The sequence below is a fragment of the Artemia franciscana genome, chromosome 5, assembly GCF_032884065.1.
Source record: "Artemia franciscana chromosome 5, ASM3288406v1, whole genome shotgun sequence".
Lineage (NCBI taxonomy): Eukaryota > Metazoa > Arthropoda > Branchiopoda > Anostraca > Artemiidae > Artemia > Artemia franciscana.
Window position 1 is genome coordinate 4333451 of NC_088867.1, and position 25698 is coordinate 4359148.

The 25698-nt window shown below is 35.6% G+C and overlaps 1 protein-coding gene across 5 annotated transcripts in view; it reads right to left on the bottom strand.

Moving 5' to 3' along the window:
* Positions 1 to 25698, bottom strand: part of LOC136026899 (protein amalgam-like) — a 214682-nt gene that overhangs the window by 129133 nt on the left and 59851 nt on the right. For 4 of the 5 annotated variants that reach the window (XM_065703722.1, XM_065703718.1, XM_065703719.1 and 1 more), the window contains one exon: positions 4067 to 4172. In XM_065703722.1, the coding sequence (XP_065559794.1) occupies positions 4067 to 4124 (58 nt within the window). In that variant the 5' untranslated portion in view covers positions 4125 to 4172. Of the gene's footprint in view, positions 1 to 4066; positions 4173 to 7358; positions 7430 to 25698 lie in introns of all 5 variants that reach the window. The other variant, XM_065703721.1, reaches the window with a different exon arrangement.

Below are 25698 nucleotides of genomic sequence, written 5' to 3' on the forward strand. Positions count from 1 at the left end.
GGTTTTGATTGTACGATTTTGAGAAAAAAGAATGGGGGAGGAGGCTTAGTTGCCCTTCAATCTTTTGGTTACTTAAAAAGGCAATTAAAATTTTTAATTTCTTACGAACGTTTTTATTAATAAAGAATATACGTAACTTCCGAATTAAGTTTTGTAATTAACTTCTATATTCGTGTATTTTTATTACGTATATGGGGGGGTTTGCCCCCTCTTTAATACCTTGCTCTTTACACTAGAGCTTAAGTTTTGTCCCAATTCTTTAAGACTGACCCCTGAACCCGAGATCCGTAGAAGAAATAGTTGAAATTACTAAAAATACTTTAGCGTAAAGAGCAAGTATTTAGGAGGAGATGAACCCCTTATATGCGTAATAATTTCCGTTCGCCCCCTCTTTAATACCTTGCTTTTTGCACTTAAGCTTAAGTTTTGTTCCAATTCTTTAAGAATGACCCCTGAATCACAGAGGCCGTAGAAGAAATAGTTGAAATTACTAAAAATACTTTAACGTAAAGAGCAAGTAATTAGGAGGAGATGAACCCCTCATATGCGTAATAATTTCCGTTCGTTTTTCATGTTTATCTCTTCATTGTTTTTTGTTTTAAATAATATTAGAAAATCCTGCGCCCCCTTCATGGAAATTCTCTCCTCCCATGACAAATTCCTCCATGGAAAGATCCTCCCATGTAACCCCTCTCCTCCACCCCTTCCCTATCCAAGAAAAAAATTCCCCTGAAAACATCTGTACACTTCCCAATAACCATTACTATATGTAAACGCTGGTCAAAATTTGTAACTTGTAGCCCCCCCCCTCTGGGGAATGTGAGGGAGGAAGTCGTCCCCAAAGACACAGTTATAAGGTCTTTAGACTATGCTGAATAAAATTGCCATCTCAGAATTTTGATCCAGTGGTCGATAATTAGCGTGGGAGGGGGCCAAGGTGCCCTCCAGTTTCTTGGTCACTTAAGAAGGACACTAGAACTTTTCATTTCCGAGCCCCCTCGCAATATTCTAGGATCGCTGGGTCGTTACGATCACCCCTGGAAAAAAAATAAAATTAACACGCATCCGTGATCTGCCTTCTGGCAAAAAATTCAAATTCCATATTTTGTAGATAGGAGCTTGAAACTTTTACAGTTGGGTTCTCTGATACGCTGAATTTGAGGGTGTGATTTTCTTTAAGATTCTATTACTTTTAGGGGGGTTTTCCTTATTTTCTAAAATAACGCAAATTTTCTCAGGCTCTTAACTTTTGATGGATAAGTCTAAACTTGATGAAACTTATATATTAAAATCAGCATTAAAATGCAAATCTTTTGATATAGCTATTGGTGTCAAAATTCCTTTTTAGAGTTTTGGTTACTATTGAGCCGGGTTGCTGCTTGCAAGAGTTCGTTACCACGAACTGTTTGATTCATCCAAACATTGTTTCAACAGTGAAGAACACACTGAGCCTTGGCTATTCCACTTTTAACATCTTCACTACACCCACTGTTTACACTAATAATACTACTTAGGCAAGTGAAACTGGCCATTTGACTGATTTTTTTCGTTGCTTAATGTCACCTTTCCATCTTCACTTATTCTTGGCCCTAGTAAGTTAGTCTTCTTAACATTAATTTTTAATCCTATTCTAGCACCCTAAACTAGCAGAACCTACAAAAGCTCATTCATTTTGCTCTAACTTTCATCTTGGATGTTTAAATCATCAGCATCATCTCATTCAAGGAAAGTTTTACTTCCCCATATGTTCCTTGTTCTCGCATTGCCTTAGCTATGTTCCTTTAGACCCTACTTAACTCCTGATTTAACATGAAACTAGCTAGCAATTTCAACTAGCTAGCAAGAAGTGTTATTCTTGGAATAATCTCCGTCAGTCGGTTCCAAAGGGGTATATACTGCTATGACTGATACCCTGCAGTTTGTGACTCTAAAATGAGCGACTAGCATTCTATTGTCAATACCTTCCCAACCTAAACGAAACTTTGCACTAATCACTTTAATTTATCTGTCTCGTATACCATAAAGGATAAGACGTTCACTAAAGCTCTTTTGTCTGCTGAATCAAACGCTTACTCATAATCTATACAACTGAGGACTAAAGGTATTTGATGACTCAGGCAATTCTCAATTATTAATCCAAAAGTGAAAATTTGGTCAACACATCCTCTGCACTTCTAAAACGACATTGTTCTTCTCTTAAAGCTTTATCTAAAGCAGCTTTAAGACTAAAAAGTATTATCATAATAAGTAATTTGCTACATGCAGAAATCAGGCCAATATCAGTATAATTACCAAACTCACTCTTGTTATTTTTCTTATGGAAGGTCTTAACTAGGGCTTCCATAAAGTCGCTAGGTACTTATCCTTTTTCAAAACTTATATTCATAGTCTTCAGTAACTTATTTCTAGCCTCATAACCGCTATATTTAAGAAACTCTTTTACCACACTAACAGCACCTGGGGCATTAGTATCATTTAATCCTTTCAGTACGCTCACTAATTTATTACTCTTAATTTATGACAACTCATGCATTTGAACGTTTTGGGAGAAGTTTCTCTGTGGGAGGGTAAGAGGAACACAAATTCATAAGAAGTTAGAAATCATTATTTAGGGGGGCAGGCCAAACCTTGGTTTCCACTAAAATTGTGATGAATTCTGCGTAATTTTGTAACCTCTATCCTGTTTTGTTTCAATCCTATTTTTAGACTCTGGGAATGGACTTAGTGTGAACTGATTTTCTACACAGATCTGTTTATAGTAATAATAAAACTCATAGTGTAAGCATATATGAACAGTAGGGAAAAATAATATGCTCTCCAAACATTTTTGACACATTTCCGTCTAGACCTCTCTTCGTGACTCCGCCTTTGCGCACGCACAATGACAAATATTATATGGTGAAATGCGAATAAGTAAAGGAAAGTATTGCTGTGACGCAAAGGGATTTTCTTTTCATGAGAGCTTTCATCTCTATCACTTCCGAAGAAACTTTTCACTACTGTTCATATACACTTATGCCGTGAATAAGAGTAATTATAAAATGTTTGTTTTCAGGGCTACACAAATTGTGAATGCCTGTCTCAACAGTGGGTTAAAAATAATAACTGCTCCGTCTTACTGTTTCAAGGACGATACGATTGATGTAGTTAAAATTTGCAGTTGAAAAGGGGTTAATGGGTAAATAAAATGCACGAAAATATGAAAAACTCTGTTGCAAGAACTGGAGCCTTGGCCTGTTTCGACGCCTTTGTGTACCTAGTTGGTTGCCCCTAAAATTGTAATGAATTTTGAGGTACATTTGCTAATTCTACCCTTATATACGAAAGTCTGCTGATTTTGTTGCCCATTTTTCGTGGTTCACAATGCCAAAGAAAGCCAATCTAAAAAAAGAAATATTACTAAGCCTTTATATAACCTTATGTTATATCCGCTACAATTGGGGGGGGGATAAAATTACAACAAAAGTGATTATTGTATCTGAAATTGTATTGAACAGGGATAGATTAGTATGTTTTTCTTTTCTGATTTCCGTCTTGCAACACAAATTAACTGGTTTTAGATAAATTTTTTATCCAGACATTTGTTTGTTATTTATTTATTTAATTATTCCCCTGTCTGTTGTCTGGCACGCTCTTTGCTAGTTTTTCATAAACGGAGTTTTATACTTACCCGAAACTACTTAAGCAAAGCAGCACTTTTTCTAAGAAAGGAGAGGGGGCAGTCAATTTTATTCCATGAACCCATACCATGTACCCATAGCCTACTACCCATGGCTATGGGTAGTAGTATTTCTTCATCATATAAAAATAAATCAAAAGGGATCAGTAACGTGTAGTTTGGGTAATTTAGAAATATCCAATCTTAGAAAAACTTGGAAACGTCTCAAGCTTCCAGACCCTCTGAATGGAGGGGCACCTGGATCTTGGGCTAACTGGAATTGCTTTGAGAATAACCTAGTGTGCTTAAATACTCTTTCGAATCAAGAAAAATACGTCTTCTACTTGAATTGATGCTTAAATTACTAAAAGATTCAATTTGGAAAAATGTAGTATTAAGCGATCTTACCAGATTCGAGTATAAGGAGCAGACAAATCCAGATATTACACCATTTGGTCCTTGGCATTATTTGATGGCACACGAAATTTATTGATCCTTCATTAGGTCCCACAGCCTAGAAGAAATTAAACCAATTATAATCATACATCCTTGGGATACATCATTAGGTCCCACAGCCTAGAAGAAATTAAACCAACTATAATCATACATCCTTGGGACTGGAAAGGATAAATAAAGAAGAATTTTTCAGCTAATTTCGATTCGTAAAGACAAGAAAAGTTTTAATTATTAAGTTATCATAACCATTGTCAAAACCCTTATCAAAATTAGTCGGGACCAGAAAATTTGTATACAAGGGGGAAGAAGCTTGAACTTTTTTTGGAATAATCTCAAGTTCCTCTTTAACTTAATAATATTTTTGCCAGACTATCGATTTGTAAAGTAGAACACAGTTTGTCACACAGGTTGCCCCCCGGGTTAACCACACCCCGTGTGTTTGCCTGGCTAAGATAGAATCAGTGTACATGTCAAAAAGTAATACAGATATCTTTTGGCCCTAGTTCCCTGCACAGGGCTCTATGAGTCATTTGTTCCAACAATTGAATAAAAAAATCGGAAATATCTCTATTGACATGTCTATGAGATAAACTTAATAATGGAAGAGATTGACAAGAAGTATGGTAAGTGAATGGGATATGTCCTGTGATTGGACAGGTCACAGATACGAGTAATCAATTCTATGGAATGTGATAAGTAATTGACATCCTTCCGGTTAGCTGAATATTCATGTTACCTCCATGTATTTTGCTCTTTCCCCTAAATAAATGACAGAACCTTTAGATAGTGCAAGGAAAATTGATCTGGGTCCCAGAGCACGGCTTAGTAAAACCACTAAATAAATATTATGAATTTTCGATTTGGGTTTTCATCGAAGAAGAACTAAAATTGTTGAAAAACCAGAATAGAAATTAAATATAAAAAATTTAATAAGCCGTATATAAGAAAATTAATAAAACAAAATAAGTCGTATATGTTATACTAGTCTCATTCTTAAGCTTCGGTTATGGTCTCGTTTATTTTACTCTGAAGCAAATTATATTCCCTTTTTTCATCAGAAAATAAATCAGAATGGCTAATTTTAAGAAACAAAAACATGTGAATAGGGAGTGAAGCACAAAAAGCGATCAGCCGGAACATCGAATCACCGACCTCTGTTTGCGCGTGTGTTTAATTTTAACCTCCGTGCTGCATGAGCATCATCAGGTTATATTCATCAAACTTGGTAACCCTTTAGCACCAGCTTTGGTGGAAATCAGACGAAATTTGTGAAATATACAGTTAATTTGTTTTGGTTTAGTGTTATCACATTATAATTCCGTTAAAAGAGGTCAAATATGGAGCTTTTACACTGTTGACTAACGGGTGTCAGTAACTCTGGAATTTGCGATCAAATGAGCTCTCTTCCAAATTCATAGGGCATGTTCCTTAACTCAATATTTATCAAATGGTAATCGTAGATGGAGTGTACACGCTGCATACCAAGGGAGGTTAGGCGTGGATCTTACGTGCTGCTTCCCAAAACAGCGCTCTGTTTACGCTCTGTCTTCCCGAAGACAGAGCGTAAACTTCGTTATCCGAAGTGGGGTTGGGCACGGAGCGTATGCAATAGCAGACAAAGGGGTGATCGGGCGTATGCAACATTGATCGAAAGCTGTCGGGGAATTCTCATAGACGGGTATGTTTGAAGAGACCTGCACAAGGACCCTGCTTGAAGTCCTCCAACCATCCAGCCAGAGAATCAATGCATAATTCTGATTTCAGTAAGCTCCGACAATATAACTATTTCAATTTTTTTTTTGTTTTTGGCTTTGAACATCTCTACAAACCCTTAAGTATAACTTCGTAGAGAAATCAATGCTAATGATAGGTGCGCGCTGAAATTCCGGTTTCAGTGCATTGTAATTTTAACTGATAATTTTTCAACCTTGGTCAAGAGCAGATAGATTTTTCGATCCTCTTACAAATTCTCCCCAAGATACCAGAATGGGGATCGCTAAGGCAGATTCCCTTTCAAACGACAATAGAGCCAATTTAAAGAAATTACGAAATAGGGGTTATAGCTTGCAAGCTTATCTTTTTCAAGTTACATTAGTATCCTAATGTATCCTTTAGTATGCATTCGAAAAACAAGACTGCGAACTAATATTGCAGATGGCAATTTCGTAGGTTTATCAATGTAACTTAAATTTCAAGAATAGCAGCACACACCCAAATAGAGGCTGGTGTCTCGATGTTCCGAATGTTCTGCTTGACTCCCTATTCACATGTTTTTTTTTATTTCTTAAAATGAGTCATTCTTAATTATTTTCTTAAGGATAAAATATGTGCGCCCATAATCCAAGTTTATGAATGAGACGAAGATAGCATATATGTATTTTTTTTTCATTATATTTAATTTCTATTCTTGGTTTTCAGTAAATTTAATTCTTTTTTGATGAAAACCCAAATAGAAAGCTTACAATAGTTGCTTAGTGCTTTTATATCAATGGGAAACATCCCTGAAAAAAGATTTCTATTGCAACTAAACCCTCGTGTAATTGACCCCGTGCAACTGAACCCTCGTCCACCTGACCCCAGGTGCAACTGAAGCCACATTTAACTGAACTGCCGTATAACTCAACCCCCGTGTAACTCTACCCCATTCAACTGAACCCTCATGCAACATAACCCCTGTGCATCTGAATCTTCATTTACAGCTAAACCACGTGCAACTTAATCCCTGTTTGGTTGAACCTGCGTGCAATTCAACCCTCTTTAACTGAACTCTCGTGCCAATATATATTAAATGATACTATTTAAATAACATAGCAAATCATTTAATAACAAATAATATTTACTATTTTTTATTATTTCGCTAATAATTGGATAAGATCTCTTTGCACTCCCTGCGCACTGTTGCCTTATTGATGAAATTGTTATGTTAATATTGTCGCAAATGGACGTGTCTTGGTGGTAGGTCACTGTGACATATCCATGCTAGTCCTTTTTAAAGTAGCTTAGGCAAGAATAATTCTGATTTTGTTTTTACCAGAGATAAAGTGTATTCTTTTTCTTTGTTTTTTTTTCTTGTTGGTACACGAGCTCTGCTCCCCACCAAAAGAAAAATAAAAAAAATGTAATTTGTTGGTATTTATAACACAGAATCTTGGACTGAACCCTCGTGCAACTGAACCCTGTACGACTGAACTGTCGTTAAACTGTCTAATAGATCTAACCAAAACAAAGAAAAAGATAAATGTACTGTGAATGCTAACTGGTCCAACCCACTTTGTGTTATAACAGTAGAGAAGAGACCCAAGTGGACAATTTGACCTACAAAAAATGTTTTAATTATACGTTTTGTAATGATACTACTACTACTAGTAACAACTCACTGCAGCATCAAGCCGCCTGAAGCCAACAAAGCTACGCACGCTCCTCCTCCAGCCTAATCTATTCAAGGCCTCCCTCTTTGCAGCCTCCGAGGAAATTTCCATTTCCTTTAAATCTTTATTTATGACATCCTCCCACCCCATATGAAAACAAAAACAGGAAATAATAAATGAAAAGAGAAAAATCAAATAGGTGAAAAAACGAGGATTTTATCAGCCAGTAGCAAAATATGAAAAACAAGCAAATATTTCGACAAGGACCTCCGCCAAGTGGTCCTCAGTGCTCAAAAAATTAAGAAAGTGGAAAAAGAAAAAAAAGAAACAAAGAAGAAACAACAACAAAATCTAACCTTTTTAAGTGAACTGTACGAGAGGAAAAAAGACACTGAATCAAACAACAAAAACCAACTTAAAATCAATGAAATAGAAGTTACCAATTAGATTGAATAAGTATCCTTTGCCTTGTAACAGATTTCGCCTGTCTACAATTTCGGTTTTCATAAGATATGTGGACAGGTTGTCTTAAATTAGACTGGGCGAAAATATTCATAAAGTGTTTTAATATGAAATTATTATAAATTGGGCTTAAGTAAATATATCCCGTGTCTCTATTTATAGCCAAATTTCTATTTATATGTTTTTTTTTATCTCAATTGCCTCTTTGAAAGATTGCAGTATGCCATTTACGGTAGATATTAAAGTTGCCTCTTCAAAAAGAACTAAATGGTCAGGATATTCGTATTTATGCTAGGCCAGAGCTGAATCGAAGTTGTCATTTTTATTTTCCAATCTTAGGGACTTACTCTATTGAAATGTTGTGTTCATGCAATCGTTCCCCTAGTTATTGATGGGTCCTGCCAATGCAAAATTTTCCACATGAACACGGGAGTAGACACCACTACCTAGTATAGGGTCCGTTTTATCCATGCCGAGTTGAACATTTTTTCAACTATATTTTCGCCCAATCTAATTTAAGACAACCTGTCTGCATATCTAAGGAAAAACGAAATTGTAGACAGGCGAAATCTATTGCAAGGTATAGGATACTTATTCCATCTAATTGGTAACTTCTCTTTCATTGATTTCAAGCTGTTTTTTTTTTTTTTTTTTTTTTTTTTTTTTTTTTTTGATTCAGTGTCTTTTTTCTTCTCGTAAAGTTCACTTAAAAAGGTTAGATTTTTTTGTTATTTCTTCTTTGTTTCTTTTTTTTTCTTTTTCCTCTTTCTTATTTTTTTGAGCACTGAGGACAACTTGGCGGAGGTCCTTGTCGAAATATTTGCTTGTTTTTCATATTTTGCTACTGGCTGATAAAATCCTCGTTTTTCACCTATTTGATTTTTCTCTTTTCATTTATTATTTCCTTTCTTTGTTTTTATACGTCATTCATAGCCAGTATGGTCTCAGAAAGTATTTATCCTCCCACCCCAAACGAGGACGACCTGCTTTCCACGTAACCCCAGACGGTTGGCCAAAAAGGACAATCTTCGGCAATCTGTCATCCTTCATCCACGGAACGTGGCCTAGCCATCTCAACCTTTCTTTCATTATGGCCCTAGAAAGCGGGATTGAACCACATTTTTCGTACAACCTGCTGTTTGAAATATAGTCAGTCTGCCGGACACCCAGAACAATCCGTAGGCAATTTCTCTACATTAGCATAAAATGGAAATTGTTGGAAAAGAGCTACATTTATTAATAAGTAGAGTTTTTTGTATTTTGGAAGTATCTAGAACCGTGAATCCCAACTTAAGGTGTAGACTCCTCTGCTGGGGCATAACAATGTTTTCGTGGGTCATGGATAGGACGTGTCCCCTACAGCTGACTATACTTTAGAGCCTGAATTTTGAAAAAAAAAACATCCTTCACGTGAAAGATGTTACACTCATATACATTTAAAGAGCAAAAAAGGATACAGATAGTATGGCAATGACGTCATACATAGCATAAAAGGTGTTGTATTTGGACAATATTTTCCATTGGTAAAATTATGTCTAGGCGGAGACCCAAAAAAAGATACTAAGTTAATGGCCTTTTATTTTTCCTTTAGGTATTCACACACGAAATTTAAATATTATCAGGGGGTATAAGGATTTTAAAAATGCCTAGATGGAACAGGGCCCAAAAGTGGTTGGAAACCACTGATCGGAGATTCAAATATTTTGTTTTTATTCAAAACTCTCATTTAAATTATTCTTTAAATACGAAAGATAAACATTATTTTCAAAAGACACAGTTTTATTATGTGTTTTTCTTATGCAAATAAGTCAAAATCCTCGAAACTATGAATGGATGTAAAGCCAAAAACAGAAAATTATATATCCAAGACAGAAAAAACTACTATATTTTTCCAGAATCCTTAACACTGATTGTCATTTCTTTTTTCATCTTATGTGGGATTAAGTATAATAAAAAACAGGTTTTTCTCAACAAAAGTAAAGAGTAACGATATGTCTTCAGTGGAGTAGAAAATAATAGAAATTATAATGAATAATGAACTAAAATTCAAAAAAACCAACTTAACAAAAATCAAGCCAACAATGAACTTGTAATTTACAAAAAATAAAACTGATATTTAACTCAAACCCAAAACGAACAGAAATTATTAGATAAATGAAGTAGGAAGTCGCCCTTCCCCTGTACCTCAATTATAATTAAAAAAAACATTAAGGACGGATATTAATGTTAAAAGAAACAGATATTAGACTTAATAAGAAATATGAAGTAATAATAATTACTATGAGTAATAAGTAATTAATTATTAAGTAATAAGTAATATTAATATAGTAATTAATAAGTAATAGTAATTAATAAGTAATAAGTAATAAGTAATTAATAAGTAATTAATATAAGTAATAATAATAATTACATACTAAAAATAAAACTGATGTTCAACTCAAACTCAAAACGAACAGAAATCACTAGATAAATGGACTGGGATGCCATCTCCCCTTACGCACAAATTACAGTGCAAATTTCATTTTTGCTTCATCGCTTCGCATAATGAATGTTTCTCCAGTTTCATATCTTTGGGGTAAAAATTAATATATCCTAAACTAATTTAATAGTTCTAATTAGTGACTTTTGATTTATTTCGACACCCCTCAAATTCCCTGATTGTTTCAACTAAATGTCATTAGCCTGGGTGGCATTTCCATCCAGTTGACTTTTTTGAGGTGTTTTACCGCTCTTTACAAATTCAACAAATTTTCTCCGGCTCGTAGCTTTTGATCAATAACATTAAACTTGTGAATCTTATATATTTGGAATCAGGATTAAAAAGTTAATTCATTGATATATTAAATTGTTATAATAGTTCTATTTTTAGAGTTTCGATTACTATTGAAGCGAATTGGACATTACTTACAATTCACTACCATTAATAGTTTGATAATTATCATTAGACGTAACAGCAAAAAGAAGACCTCTTTGCCTACTTTTTCCGAAGAAACTTTTATTTTGTTCCTTTTTTAGAGTTTCGATTACTATTGAAGCGAATTGAACCTTACTTACAATTCACTACCATTAATAGAACACACATGCATAGCTGGCGTAAAAAAAGAGTTTAGTGCCATGACAGCCATTTAAATATAAATTTAGATAAATTGATAATACAAATGGCTATAAAAAAAATTTGCTTTTACCAAACGCTACTCTTATAATTCGGAGCTTTTCATCATCACAAACAGACTATAAGAGTTAAGCAGGAAATTCAATACACATGAGCAGAGCACGAAAAGTTAGACTTCGGGATATTCAAATTTCAGGCACCCTCCTTCCTCCTCAACACTACTTGCAGAGGAGTGTTAAACTCCAATAGCCTCATTACTGCTCAATGAGTTATGGGAATAGTCCTAAATTACCCCTATGTAAATAATTGGCTCCTTAGACATTACAGATACGCCTTTTTTGATAACTTGGAGGGAAACATTGCTTACATAATACTATTGTAAGTTATTGAAATCCCTCCTGCACATAGTGTATTTTGATTTTGTTTGAGTTACTCTCTCAACATTTCAAACAGTTCGTGGTAACGAACTGTAGTAAGGCTCAATAGTAACCAAAACTCTAAAAAATGGAGTTTTGATACCAATAAGTACATCAAAAGAATCGTATTTTAATGATGATTTTAAATATATAAGTTTAATCAAGTTTGGTCTCACCCATCAAAAGTTACGAGCCTGAGAAAATTTGTCTTATTTTAGAAAAAGGGGGAAACAACCCCTAAAAGTCATAGAATCTTAACAAAAACCACACCATCAGATTCACCGTATCAGAGAACCCTATTGTAGAAGTTTCAAGCTCCTATCTACAAAAATGTGGAATTTTGTATTTTTTGCCAGAAGGCAGATCACGGATGCGTGTTTATTTGTTTGTTTGTTTTTTGTTTTCCCAGGGGTGATCGTATCGACCTAGTGGCCCTAGAATGTTGCAAAAGGGCTCATTCTAACGGAAATGAAAAGTTCGAGTGCCCTTTTTAAGTGACCAAAAAAACTGGAGGGCACCAAGGCCCCCTCCCATGCTAATTATTTTCCCATAGTCAACGGATAAGAATTCTGAGATAGCCATATTATTCAGCGCAATCAAAAACGTTATAACTATGTCTTTGAGGACGACTTACTCCTCCACAGTCCCCGTGGGAGGGGCTACAAGTTACAAACTTTGACCAGTGCTTACATATAGTAACGGTTATTGGGAAGTGTATAGACGTTTTCAGGGGGATCTTTTGGTTGGGGGAGGGGTTGAGAAGAGGGGGATATGTTGGGGGAACTTTCCATCGAGCAATTTGTCATGGGGGAAGGACATTTCCATGAAGGGAGCGCAGGATTTTCTAGCATTATTTAAAAAAATGAAAAAATAAGTATGAAAAAGTTTTTTCAACTGGAAGTAAGGAGCAGCATTAAAACTTAAAACGAATAGAAATTATTACGCATATGAGGGTCTCACCTCCTCCTAATATCTCGCTCTTTACGCTAAAGTATTTTCAGTAATTTCAACTATTTATTCTACGGCTTTTGTGATTCAGGGGTCATGCTTCATGAATTGGGACAAAATTTAAGCTTTAGTGTAAAGAACGAGGTATTGACGAGGGGTGAAACCCCTCATATATGTAATAAAAACATGAAAATACAAAAGTTCGTTACGTAAGCCAATTTATAAGCTACGTATATCTTTTACTATTAAAAACATTCGTAAAAAATTAAAAGCTCTAGTCGCCTTTTTAAGTAGCCAAAAAATGGGAGGGGAACTAGGCTTCCTCCCCCGCTTCTTTTTTTCTCAAAATCATTAGATCAAAACTATGAGAAAGCCATTTAGCCAAAAAAAAAATGTGCAAATTTCGTTTTAATTATTCCTCTGCGGAGAGCCAAAATCAAAACATGCATTGATTCAAAAAATTCACAAATAAAATAATAAAAAACAAGTTTTTTAACTGAAAGTAAAACTTTCAGTTAAAAACTTGAGCGACATTAAAACTTGAAACTAACAGAAATTACTTCGTATATGAAAGGGTCTGCTTCCTCATCAACGCCCCGCTCTTTACGCTAAAGTTTTTTACTGTTTTAAAAAGTAGAGTTGAGAGAAAGAGTCAAACTTTAGCGTAAAGAGCGGGGCGTTGATAAGGAAGCAGCCCCCTTCATATACGAAGTAATTTCTGTTCGTTTTAAGTTTTAATGTCGCTTCTTTTTTTCAGTTAAAAAAACTAGTTTTTTTTTTATTTAATTTTCTAAAGGATTTACTTATATACCCTTATCTTTTTCAGAGACTGAAGACCAAACATGCTCATTTCTCTCAAAACTCAACCTTATATATAAGCATTGGGCAACTTACATAACGTACAATACCTCCCCCACGGGCTGTGAGGCCTTTTGTCATCTTAGGAATCATAATTATTTGACTTTTTTATTATTTTGAACAGGATGATTATTCCAAAATTTTTAACAGATGTCTCTAGGGAAGTTGCAGCTGAAAAGGGCCTAGGAGGGGGATTTTCTTTTCGAATTATTTGTCTAAAAGATAAAATAATTCCTTTTACATGTAACCTATATCTCTTTTTTCACTCTGTTTTTCCTCTTTCTTTTGTCCTGATTCCAAAGAGAGACTTACAAACAACAGTTTAATAGAGAGAAACAACATTTGACAGTGAAAAGAATAGCAAAATTTCTGTATATTTCGGTTATATATAGAGACCGTCTTCAGTTCAGCGCTTCTATTTAGCTTTATTTCAATTTTTTTCTTTAGCCTTGGGTTAAGTTGAGTCAAACAGAGCTTAATCGAAATGGGGGTTGAGTTACATAAGGGTTGAATTAAACGGGGTTAACGTAAACGTTGGTTTAGACAAATTGGGTTGAGTTGTACGGAAGTTCAGTTAAACGACGGTTCAGTTAAATAAGGTTGAGATGCACTGATGTGCGGGGGCATAGTTGCACGAAGGTTCAGTTGGATTGGGTAGAGTTGCAAGTGGATTGAGGTACATGGGGGCAGAGTTAAACGAGGGTTCAGCTAAATTGGGCTCAGTTGCAAGAGGGTTCTGTTACACCAGGATTAAGTTGCACAGGGGTTGAGCTACTGGGGGGTTCAGTTAAACGTGGATTTGAGACAACAGCATTTCACACGGATGGACAGCTGAATAGATGGCAATAATTTCAGGGAAAACTTTGCCATTACAGCCGACTTGTTCATTTTAAAAGTCATGCAATCACTTGAAGCCTCAAACTTAATTTTATTTGGTATATAAAAATCATAATTTGCAATAGTAGTAGCAACTTCTGTGCTAACGACCAGCAGACCATATGGTTCGTGAAAGTAAAAATACTAGGTGGGATAAGGGAGTTAAAAAAAATGCACTATCTTATTATATTTTCCTAATTTTCAGGAGACAATCTTGATCTTGGGGGTAATGCCTACCTGCCTCCTTTCCTCTCTGCAGTTAAGCTGTGAATATAACCCTCAATTTTTAGGTGGTAGGGGTATATTTAAGGGGACACAAAATGGCAAAAATGCAGGAAGGGGCACAAATATTTTAATTTTTTGTTTTTTCAGTTAAGTTACAAAAAATGTATTTTCAAAACCTAGAAGTTGTTTTGTTATTTTTATTAGTTTTTCCCAATGAAAATTCGAAACAAAAGTGTATTATTCATAATCAACAAAGAGTCAAAAATAATCTGCAGGGGGTGGCTTAATAAGGATGTAAGTGCCTACAGTTTAGGATTTTTTTACACACTTTATTGTATAGAAAGAATGGTCGTAGAAACACAAAATGAAGTTCATTCGATTGAAAAGTGAAAAGTTCTAGCACCTTTCTTGAGATTCATATTGATTAAATGGCAACCATCCCAATTTTTGTGCCTTTTTTATACTCGCCCCCCCCCCATGATATCGGACCAAAGTTTGAAGTAGCTATTTTGCTCAGAATTGTTGAAAGGTTCAATAAATATGCGTCTGGGAACGATGTAACCCCAATACCCCAATACCATTGGGGTAAGGGCCGTCAATCGCTTACGAATAGGTTTTATCAACCAGTTTGTGGTAATGAACTGTAGTAAGGAGCGACCTGGCTCAATAGTAACCAAAACTCTAAAAACGCAATTTTTATAACAATAGTTACATCAAAAGAATTACATTTTAATGCTGATTTTAAACATATAAGTTTCATTAAGTTTAGACTTACCCATCAAAAGTTACGACCCTGAGAAAATTTGCCTTATTTTAGAAAATAGGAGAAACACCCCCTTAAAAGTCATTCAAATTTTAACGAAAATCATACCATCAGATTCAGCGTATCAGAGAAACCTATTGTAGACGTTTTAAGCTCCTATCTACAAAAATGTGGAATTTTGTATTTTTTGCCAGAAGGCAGATCATGGATGCGTGTTTATTTGTTTGTTTATTTGGGTTTTTTCCCAGGGGTGATCGTATCGACCCAGTGGTCCTAGAATCTTGCAAGAGGGCTCATTCTAACGGAAATGAAAAGTTCTAGTGCCCTTTTTCAGTGACCAAAAAATTGGAGGGCACCTAGGCCCCCTCCCAAGCTAATTATTTTCCTAAAGTAACCGGATCAAAATTCTGAGATAGCCATTTTATTCAGCGTAGTCAAAAACCTTATAACTATTTCTTTGGGGACGACTTACTCCCCCACAGTCCCCGTGGGAGGGGCTACAAGTTTCAAACTTTGACCAGTGCTTACATAATAGTAATGGTTATTCGGAATTGTACAGACGTTTTCAGGGGGATTTTTTGGTTTGGGGGGGTATAAAAGAGGGGGGATATGTTAGGGGAACTTTCTTTCGAGGAATTTATTATGGGGGAACAAAATTTCCATGAAGGGAGCGCAGGATTTTCTAGTATTATTAAAAAAAAAACAATTAAAAATTAAATATGAAAAGTTTTTTTCAACTGAAAGTAAGGAGCAGAATTAAAACCACTTAAAACGAACAGAAATGATTACGCATATGATGGGCCACCTCCTCACAATACCTCGCTCTTTACGCTAAAGTATTTTTAGTAGTTTCAACTATTTATTCTACGGCTTTTGGGATTCAGGAGTCATTCTTAAGAAATTGGGACACATTTTAAGCTTTAGTGTAAAGAGCGAGGTACTGACGAGGGGGTGAACCCCCTCACATACATAATAAAAACATGAGAATACAGAAGTTTGTTACGTAAGCTCATTTATAAGTTACGTATATCTTTTACTAATAAAAACATTCGTAAAAAATTGATAGTTCTAGTTGCCTTTCTAAGTAACCAAAAAACCGGAGGGCAACTAGGCCTCCTCTCCCGCTCTTTTTTTCTCAAATCGTTCGATCAAAAATATGAGAAAGCTATTTAGCCAAAAAAGTTAATATGCAAATTTTGTTTTAATTTCTTTAAAAACCTTTTTTCTTTACTTTTTAAAGATTGAAAATGTAATATGTGAGCACACTATACCTACGCCCGGAGAAAAAAAGAAAGGTGTTGCTCATTGTATCTTGAAACAGAACAAATTCTGATAGAAATAACGGTAAGGATTTCCTGACTTATCAATTGATCGAGCAATGTCAGCGGTAAATCACATTTCCTGTGATTCACACTTGTGAAATAAATAAATAAATAAATAAATAAATAAATATATATATATATATATATATATATATATATATATATATATATATATATATATATATATATATATATATATATATATATATATATATATATATATATATATAATATATATATATACAATTAAAAAAGAAATCACCAATGCAACAGCACAAATACACATAAAAAAATAAAAAAAAGCCAGAAGGAGAAAAGGAGGACTGTTTTCCTACATTAGTAATTAATTATAGATCAGTACTTGAATGAGGCCTTAACCCTACTCATCCATACAATTACATTGGTCAAACATATATATATATATATATATATATATATATATATATATATATATATATATATATATATATATATATATATATATATATATATATATTTATATATATATATATATATATATATATATATATATATATATATATATATATATATATATACATATATATATATATATATATATATATATATACATATTAAACTTATGTATTTTATGCCCAATTGCATATCAGCTATCGCTACTCAGTGCGTGTCCCAAATTATAAAAGTTTAAAATTGAGCTGGTTTACATTCCCATTAGACAGTTCAGTTCCCAGGAACATTTTCATCAAGTTAACCTCTACTGATTGTTAAAATAAAGGATCATAATATTCCAATTAAATTAGCTGATAATGTCGATACAGTTGTAAGTTTACACTTACATTCATTTCAATAGAACTCCCTTACTGAATGTGTTTTGATAAGCAGATGTAATAAAAGCTCCAGCTGAAATCATCCACTTCTTTTGTGAAAGTTCAAAGTTCTATATCCATTTCATGCTAAATTTAAATGTTTGCACTTCGGATTTTCATTTGTGAATGCAGTTTTACTCAGGTAACTGATATTCCTTGAAACGCTTTGACTTTCTGGAGCGTTAACTCCATTTGAAAAGTTTCTCAAATTTCTCTAAGGGAGTTTGAAATTAGTAACATAAGGGTGAGCTTTCATTGTTTATAGATATATTGAGTATTCTAAATATTCTACTTTGATTTGAGTTACAGTTACAGTCGATTTAAGTTAAAGTGTATAATGTGATCCAAATCAGTGCTACCTAAAACCCTGTATTAGATTTACAGAAAAAAAAATGAAAATGAACCGAGGCCATTTTTCCAATAAAAATGCACTGAGAATGCAATATTTAAAAACACAAAACCTTTGAAAATAGTTTAAATCAAAGAAAGGAATGCACAGACGCCTCATAAAAGTGCCCAAACAGCATGATTACAGCATATCCGGCAACACTGATTCAAATGTATAGTTTTTATGCTAAAGAGCAGATAGAGATAGAGGGCTGAGAGCACGCAGTGCTCTCAGCCGTGCATGTTCGTTTTGTAATGTAAGGCCAACTGTGTATTTATTTTACTGCGTACGTTACCAAGTTCAAAAATGACTAGGGCTAGATTTAGAACTCTGGGAACCGTTTTTTAGTGCTGCAAAAGGAATTCCTGGAGATATTGACCCCAATATTGCTTCCAGCTCCAGATAAATTAATTAATACTGTATTTTTTGATTGTAAGAAAGGCGTGGTCCCAGCTGCAGGTACAGAATATCAGGGTCACAATACCGTTAGTTTGTGATTAGTGTATTAAGAAGTGCTACTTTTAGTATTAACTTTTGCGTTAGTGGAGGGGGGACTCCAAGAGCTTCAAATAGGTACCTTGGGAGAGGTACTTCATACTTGGAAAGTGTTGAATGGCTTAGACCCAGCATTGCAATCCTGGCGAAAGGCAGATAATCAGGAGAGTTTTAAGTTTTAAGATTGCAAACTCTCAGGACTTTCAGGCACGATTCTGTTAGAGGTTAAAAAAAGTGGCCCTAAGAAGATCAGGAACAAATTAAAAATCCTGAATAAAAAAAATGAAGATAAAACAAAAAAAACAAAAAATCAATTTTAGAATAAACATCGTACCGTACTAAGTGCTTAAAGGCAATGTATCTTTTGAAGTGTCGAGAATAAAACTTGATATTAGGGAACTGTTTTAGTCTTGTAAGTTTAAAATATTCATGCAAGTACAGCATCTGTCTTAGAGGCCTACCGTTGTCCTGCATATGTCCTGTTTTTTGTTATTTTTTCTATTTCTATTAAAAATGTCAATTACTATTCTTTTCTTATTTTCACTTTGTTTGATCTTTGTACTGTTGCCAATAGGTTATTAGATGTGCAATTTACCAAAGCTTAGGTTGGGTACAAGTATAAGCAGTCATAAATCGGAGGTTCAAGCACAAAGTCTATAATTCGGATACAGCTAACTTAAGAATTAAACTTGTGATTTGACTGGAAGAAGCATAATAATAACGAAGCCCTAACTCCATTCGAAGCTTATGGTCCTAGAAAATTGTTGTTCAGTTCATAGATGACATTTTTTTTTTTTTTAGTTTTTTTGATTTAAAGTATATGTACAAGAGCAGCATGTGTCCTAGAGCCTTATACCTGTCCAGCTTCTTTATTATTTTGTCATTCTTATTAAAATTTAGAATTTATCTTTTTTTTTGTTAGTCCTAGCTTTCTTTTTATTTTTCACCACTAATCATACTTAAAAAGGGCACTGTAACTTCCAATTTAAAATCAAATGAGACCCATCAGAACTTAATACGACCACCCATTTCATAAGAACCATATATGCCTCCAGGGCATAAATTCAAACCCTTGCCCCATGGTTCTGGGGGGTTGCGTCAACCCTGGAGGTATTGTCATATGTTCTTTGGACTATTTTAAACAAAAGTTGCCATCACACAATTTCAATCAGATACAATTGGTGAAAAGAGGGGTAGTTGGGGGGGGGGGGCTACTTGAATTCCATCACTATTGACTCTTAAAAGAGAACTAGAACATTCAATCTCAACAAATTGAGCCACCTCTACAGTCTATACAGCGATCCCTTCTATAAGAACCTTAAATGCCCCGGGTGCATAGCCTACAACTCTCGCCCTCAGGCTATGGTGGTTTGTATCAAACTCAAAAGCCTTGTTATATGATATTTGGACTATTTTGAATCAAAGGACTGTCTCAAGCTATCTATTGAATAAATCTCGGGAAAGAACGACGCGTTTGTGTATGTGTAGGGGGGGGGGGGCAGCTGCGTTCTGATAACTTTGACTCTTAAAAAGGGTACTAGAACTTCTTTACCAATCCCATTAGTCCTGTCCAAAGCATATATGGCCACCCTTTCTATAAGAGCCTTATATGTCCCCAGGGTATAACTTACAATCCTTTCCTGAGAGATGAGGGGGGTGTCCTCCTCACAGACATTATTTCTGAAACCTCAACTACGATGAAAAAATTGTCATCTCCAAATTTTCATTGGAGATGTTAAGGGAAATGATGAGCATGAAGGGGGGGGTTGCTCTCCAATAACTTTGACTCTTAAAAAGGGCACTATAACTTCCAATTTAAAATCAAATAAGCCCCATCTGGAGTTTATACGACCACCCCTTCCATAAAAGCCTTATATGCCCTCATGGCATAACTTAAAACCCTATCCCAAGGACGTCGGGGTTTGTTTAACCCCCTAAAGACATTATCATATTTCTATTTTTAACAAAATAGCTATCTCATAATTTCAATCAGATGCATTTGGTGAAAAAAGGGGTTTTCAGGGAGAGGGGCTAAATGCCCTCCATCACTTTTACGCTTAGAAAGGAACTAGAATTTTCAATTTCCAACCAACTGATCCCCTTCTAAAGTTAAACAGCCATCCTTTCCATAAAAACCTTAAATGCCCCACGGCATAACTTACAACCATCGCCCCTAGACTTAGGTGGTTTATATCAGCCCCAAAAGCCTTGTTATATGATCTTTGGACTACTTTTGAATAAAAAGACTGTCTCAATATTTCTTATTCGAGGTATTTCAAGAAAAGACTACATTTGGGTGGTGGTGGTTACTGCCTTCTCATCATATTGACTCTTAAAAAGGGCACTAGAAATTCAGATTACCAATCAAACAAGTCCCCTCGTATGTATATACAACACCCTTTCAATAAGAACCTTATACGCATCCGGGGCATAATTATAACCATTGCCCTAAGAGCTTTGGGGGCAGGGGTGTCTTCCTGAAAGACATAATTTCCGGACTATTCAACTACAGTAAACGAAAGTTCTATCTCCAAGTTTTACTTGGATGTCTTTGGGGCAATGATGGGCGTGGGGGAGGGGTACTATAACTCTTAAAAAGGCTACTATAACTTTAACAACACTTTCTATTTAACTAACACTTTCTATAAGACTTTCTATAACAACACTTTCTATAAAAAACTTATATGCTCAAGGGCATAACTTGCAACTCTTTTCCTGCGGGCTGTGGGGGGTTGTCATCCTCAGAGACATAATTTCCAGACCTTTCAACAACGTTAAACAAAATGGCTAGCCCTCTCAATTTCTAAGTTTCTACAACACTTTTTATAAAACCTTATATGCCACCAAGGCATATATTACAACTTTTGCCTTTAAATACTCTGGAGGGGATGTCCTCCTCAAAGACATCTGGACCTTTCAACTACGTTTAACAAAATGGCTACGTCAAAATTTTGATTGGATTTGTTTTGGGAAATGGTGGGCATGAGAGGGGGATTGGCTGCTCTCCAATCAATTTGGAATATTGAAAAGGGTGCTAGCTCTTTCAATTTCCAATCTAATGATCCCTTTTTGAAGTTTCTACCACAACACTTTCTATAAAAAACTTATATGCTCAAGGGCATAACTTGCAACTCTTTTCCTGCGGGCTGTGGGGGGTTGTCATCCTCAGAGACATAATTTCCAGACGTTTCAACAACGTTAAACAAGATGGCTATATCAAAATGTCGATTAGAAGTGTTTGGGGAAATGATGGGCATGGGGGTGATTCGCCCTCCGATTACCTTCGATTATTAATGACCAAGATGGGCCCAGGATTGCACAAAGCCTCCAACTTACTGGAGGTCCCAGGGACTTCTTGCTATCCGGTTCTAAGCCGGCTTAAGCGCTTCGGTGTAGACTTGAGAAGATATGTTGGTCCCCATCCTACATTGGTATCCGGGATCACTGCTTTTCTTGAGGCCAAAATAATTTCAAAGATTTAAAGAACATGAAAATTGGAACTTGGAATGTTATGAAGTTAAAAAATGAATATCGCATCGACATTTTGACTAATGAATTCAGACGGTTTGAACTGGATTTATTAGGAGTTTCAGAAACTCATATCCCAGGGGTAGGAAGCATGAAATTAGGTGACATAGAATTTGTTTACTCAGGCAGGAAGGATGGGGTACATAGACAGGGAGTAGGGCTCATGATGAATAAGGAAGCTGCTAAGTCTTGTTTAGGCTGGGAAGGTATTAATAATCATTTTATGACTAAAAAGTTTAGGGTATCAGTTATAGCAGTATATGCCCCCATTGAACCAACTGATGGAGATACTAGTGACTCAGATGAATTTTACTTACAGTTACAGGAGCAAATAGATAGGGTACCAGGTAGAAATATGGTGTTTTTGCTAGGAGATTTTAATGCCCAGGTTGGTAGAAATAGGGATAGATGGTATCCTAGCCTAGGTAAACTTGGTGTAGGAAAAGAAAACAGTAATGGCTATAGGCTTTTGCAATTTTGTAGGTATAACAACCTAGTTATAACGAATACGGTGTTTGGTCACAAAATGACCCATAAGTTAACATGGTATTCACGTGATGGTAAGTCAGCAAACCTTATTGATTATGTTATTGTAAACAGAAGACTAGCAGGATCAATACAAGATACTAGGGTGTATAGGAGTGCCGTTATTGATGTTAAAAGTAAAAGATCGCCATCTAGTAGTGTCTAAGGTTAATTTAAAGCTGAAATTTCTGAAGGGTAACTCCCTCCCGGAAAGTTATGATGTTGGTAGACTTCAGGATGAAAATTTGAGAAAAAAATTCCAGGAACAGTTGAGTACTAAACTTGAGAGTTTAAAATTTGACATTGTGGAAGATGGATGGAATAATTTCAGAAAAACAATTTGTGAAGTTGCTGATGGTGTCCTAGGGAAGAGTGCTAAGACTGCAACTAGGGATATTAGTGAAAAAGCTTTAGGTTTAATAGAGAGTAGAAGGGGTTTGTATGAGAATTATCTGAGTGATAGGTCGTATGAAAACAAATGGAATGTAAGGAAAGTGGAGAAAGCATTAAGATATGAACTAAGGAGATGTGAAGTGGAGGCCATACATAAAATTGCTGAGGATCTGGAAGATGCGGCTAGACGACATAATAGTAAAATATTATACTGGTATGTTAATAAATTGAAAGGGAGTAGCCAGTCCGGACTAGTCCCAGTTAAAGATAGAAATGGGGCCACAACTAGTGATAAGGAAAAAGTTAAAGAAAGATGGGTGGAACATTTTGAGAATGTGCTAAACCGAGATACAGTTGCAGGAAAAGATATAGATGAAAATGAAAAAGTTTGTGATACCTTGGATGTGAAGGAAGATTTGTTTAGTGAGGAAGAATTAGCGACAGTACTAAAAGGGTTAAAAAATAATAAGGCCCCAGGTGCTGATAGTATGATTAGTGAGTTTCTTAAATATGGTGGCTCTGAGGTTAGGAATAAGCTACTGAAGATAATGAACATGATTTTTGAAAAAGGGGAAGTACCCAATGATTTTAGGAAAACCTTAATTAAACCACTGTATAAGAAAGGTGACAAGAGTGAGTGTCGTAATTATCGAGGCATTAGTCTGGTCTCTGTAGGTAGCAAATTACTGAGTAATATGATACTTTTTAGACTGAGAAATGCTGTAGACAAAGTTTTAAGGGAAGAACGATGCGGTTTTAGAAAAGGTAGAGGATGTCTCAACCATGTTTTCACTCTTAGGTTAATAATTGAGAAGTCCCTTCGTTGTCAAACACCTTTGGTCCTCAGTTTTATCGATTATGAGCAAGCTTTCGATTCTGTTGATAGAACAGCGTTAACAAAGGTCTTGTCGTTATATGGTATACCTGAAAAACACATTAAAGTGATTTGCGCTATGTACGAGAATAATACTGCTGCCGTTAAGGTAGGAAATGAGGTTAGCAACTGGTTTTGTATTAAATCAGGAGTTAAGCAGGGTTGTGTTCTATCCCCCTTTATATGGATCATTTTGATGGACTTCGTCTTAAGGAGCACAGGAAAGGCAATTGGAGACCATGGAATCAAATAGGGAGGAAGAACGCTCCCGGACTTAGAATATGCTGATGATTTAAGCATATTAGATGAAAGTGTGAGCAAAGTGAATGAATTTTTAGAGGTTTTACGAGTTCAGGGTGCTAAAATAGGCTTGAAAATTAATGTTAAGAAGACTAAGTCACTAAGGCTAGGAATAAGTGAAGATGAACAGGTGACATTAGGTAACGAAAAGATTGATCAGGTTGGGAGCTTCAGTTATCTTGGTAGTATTATTAGTAAAGATGGTGGGAGCAGTGAAGATGTTAAAAGTAGAATAGCTACGGCCCAGGGTGTTTTTTTTTCACAGTTAAAAAAAAGTTTGGAAGAATAGAAAGATAAGTCTACAAACCAAGATTAGAATATTGGAAGCTACAGTGATGACAGTGGTCAAATATGGCTCTGAAGCATGGGCACTCCGAAAAACAGATGAAAATTTACTAGATGTTTTCCGGAGAAATTGCCTACGGATTGTTCTGGGTACCCGGCTGACTGACTGTATTTCAAACAGTAGGTTGTACGAAAAGTGTGGTTCAATCCCGCTTTCTGGGGCTATAATGAAAGAAAGGTTGAGATGGCTAGGCCACGTTCTGCGGATGAAAGATGACAGATTACCGAAGATTGTCCTTTTTGGCCAACCGTCTGGGGCTACACGGAAAGCAGGTCGTCCTTGTCTGGGTTGGGAGGATGTCATAAATTAAGATTTAAAGGAAATGGGAACTTCATGGTCGGGTGTAAAGAGGGAGGCTTTAAATAGATTAGGTTGGAGGAGAAGCGTGCGTAGCTGTGTTGGCCTCAGGCGGCTTGGTGCTGCAGTGAGTTATTAGTAGTAGTAGTAGTAGTAGTAGTAGTAGTAGCACTAGCCCTATCAATTTCCAATCAAATAAGCCCCTTTGTATTTTTTACAGCAACACTTTCTATAAAAACCCCACAAGCCCCCAAGACATAAATTACAGCCTTTGTCCTTAAGGACTTTGGGAGTCAGGGGGTCTTCATCCTTAAAGGCATAATTTCCAAACATTTCAACTAGGTTTAACAAAATGGCTATCTTAAAATTTTGATTGTATGTGTTTGGGGAAAACGTCACCCTGACTCATAAAGGCACAATAACTTTCAATTTGAAATTAAATGAGCCCCATTTGAAGTTTATGTGACCACCCCTTCCACAAAATATGACCTTAGGCCCTGACTTATCCTGAACTCAGGACACTGGAGGGTTTCATCAATCCTAAAGGCTTTGTTTTAGTTCTTTTAACGATTTTGTGCAAAATCACTATTTCACAATTTTAATCAGATTTGTTTGGTGAAAAGGGATTGTCGAATGGGGGGGGGGGCTAGCTGCCCTCTATCACTTTTCACTCTTAAAAGGGAACTCACAACCAAATGAGCCTCCACTAAATTTTACACAGGCATCCCATCCATAAAAACCTTAAAACCCCCTAGCGATAACTTACAACCCTTGTCCCTAGACTCCGGGGTTTGTTTCAACCTCAAAAGCCTTGTTATACAATATTTAGACTGTTTTCAATAAAATTGCTATCTCGAAGTTTCTACTAGATGCATTTCAGGACAACACTAAATGTGTGTGTGTGGGGGGGGAGGGGTAGCTGCACTCCGATCACTTTGACAATTAAAAAGAGCACTAGAACTTCTGACTACCAATCCAATTAGCCCCCTCCAAATTTTATATGACCTCATTTTCTATAAAAACCTTATATACCCTCAGAGCATAACTTAAACCCTTGTCCTCATCACCCTCTGATCACCTTCGACTATTAATAAGGGCACTAGCCCTCTCAATTTCCAATCAAATGAGCCATTTTTGAAGTTTCTTGAACACTTTTTATAAAAACGTTATATGCCGCCAAGGCATAAATTACAACTTTCGCTTTTGATTACTGTGAGGGGGAGGGGTGATGTCCTCCTCA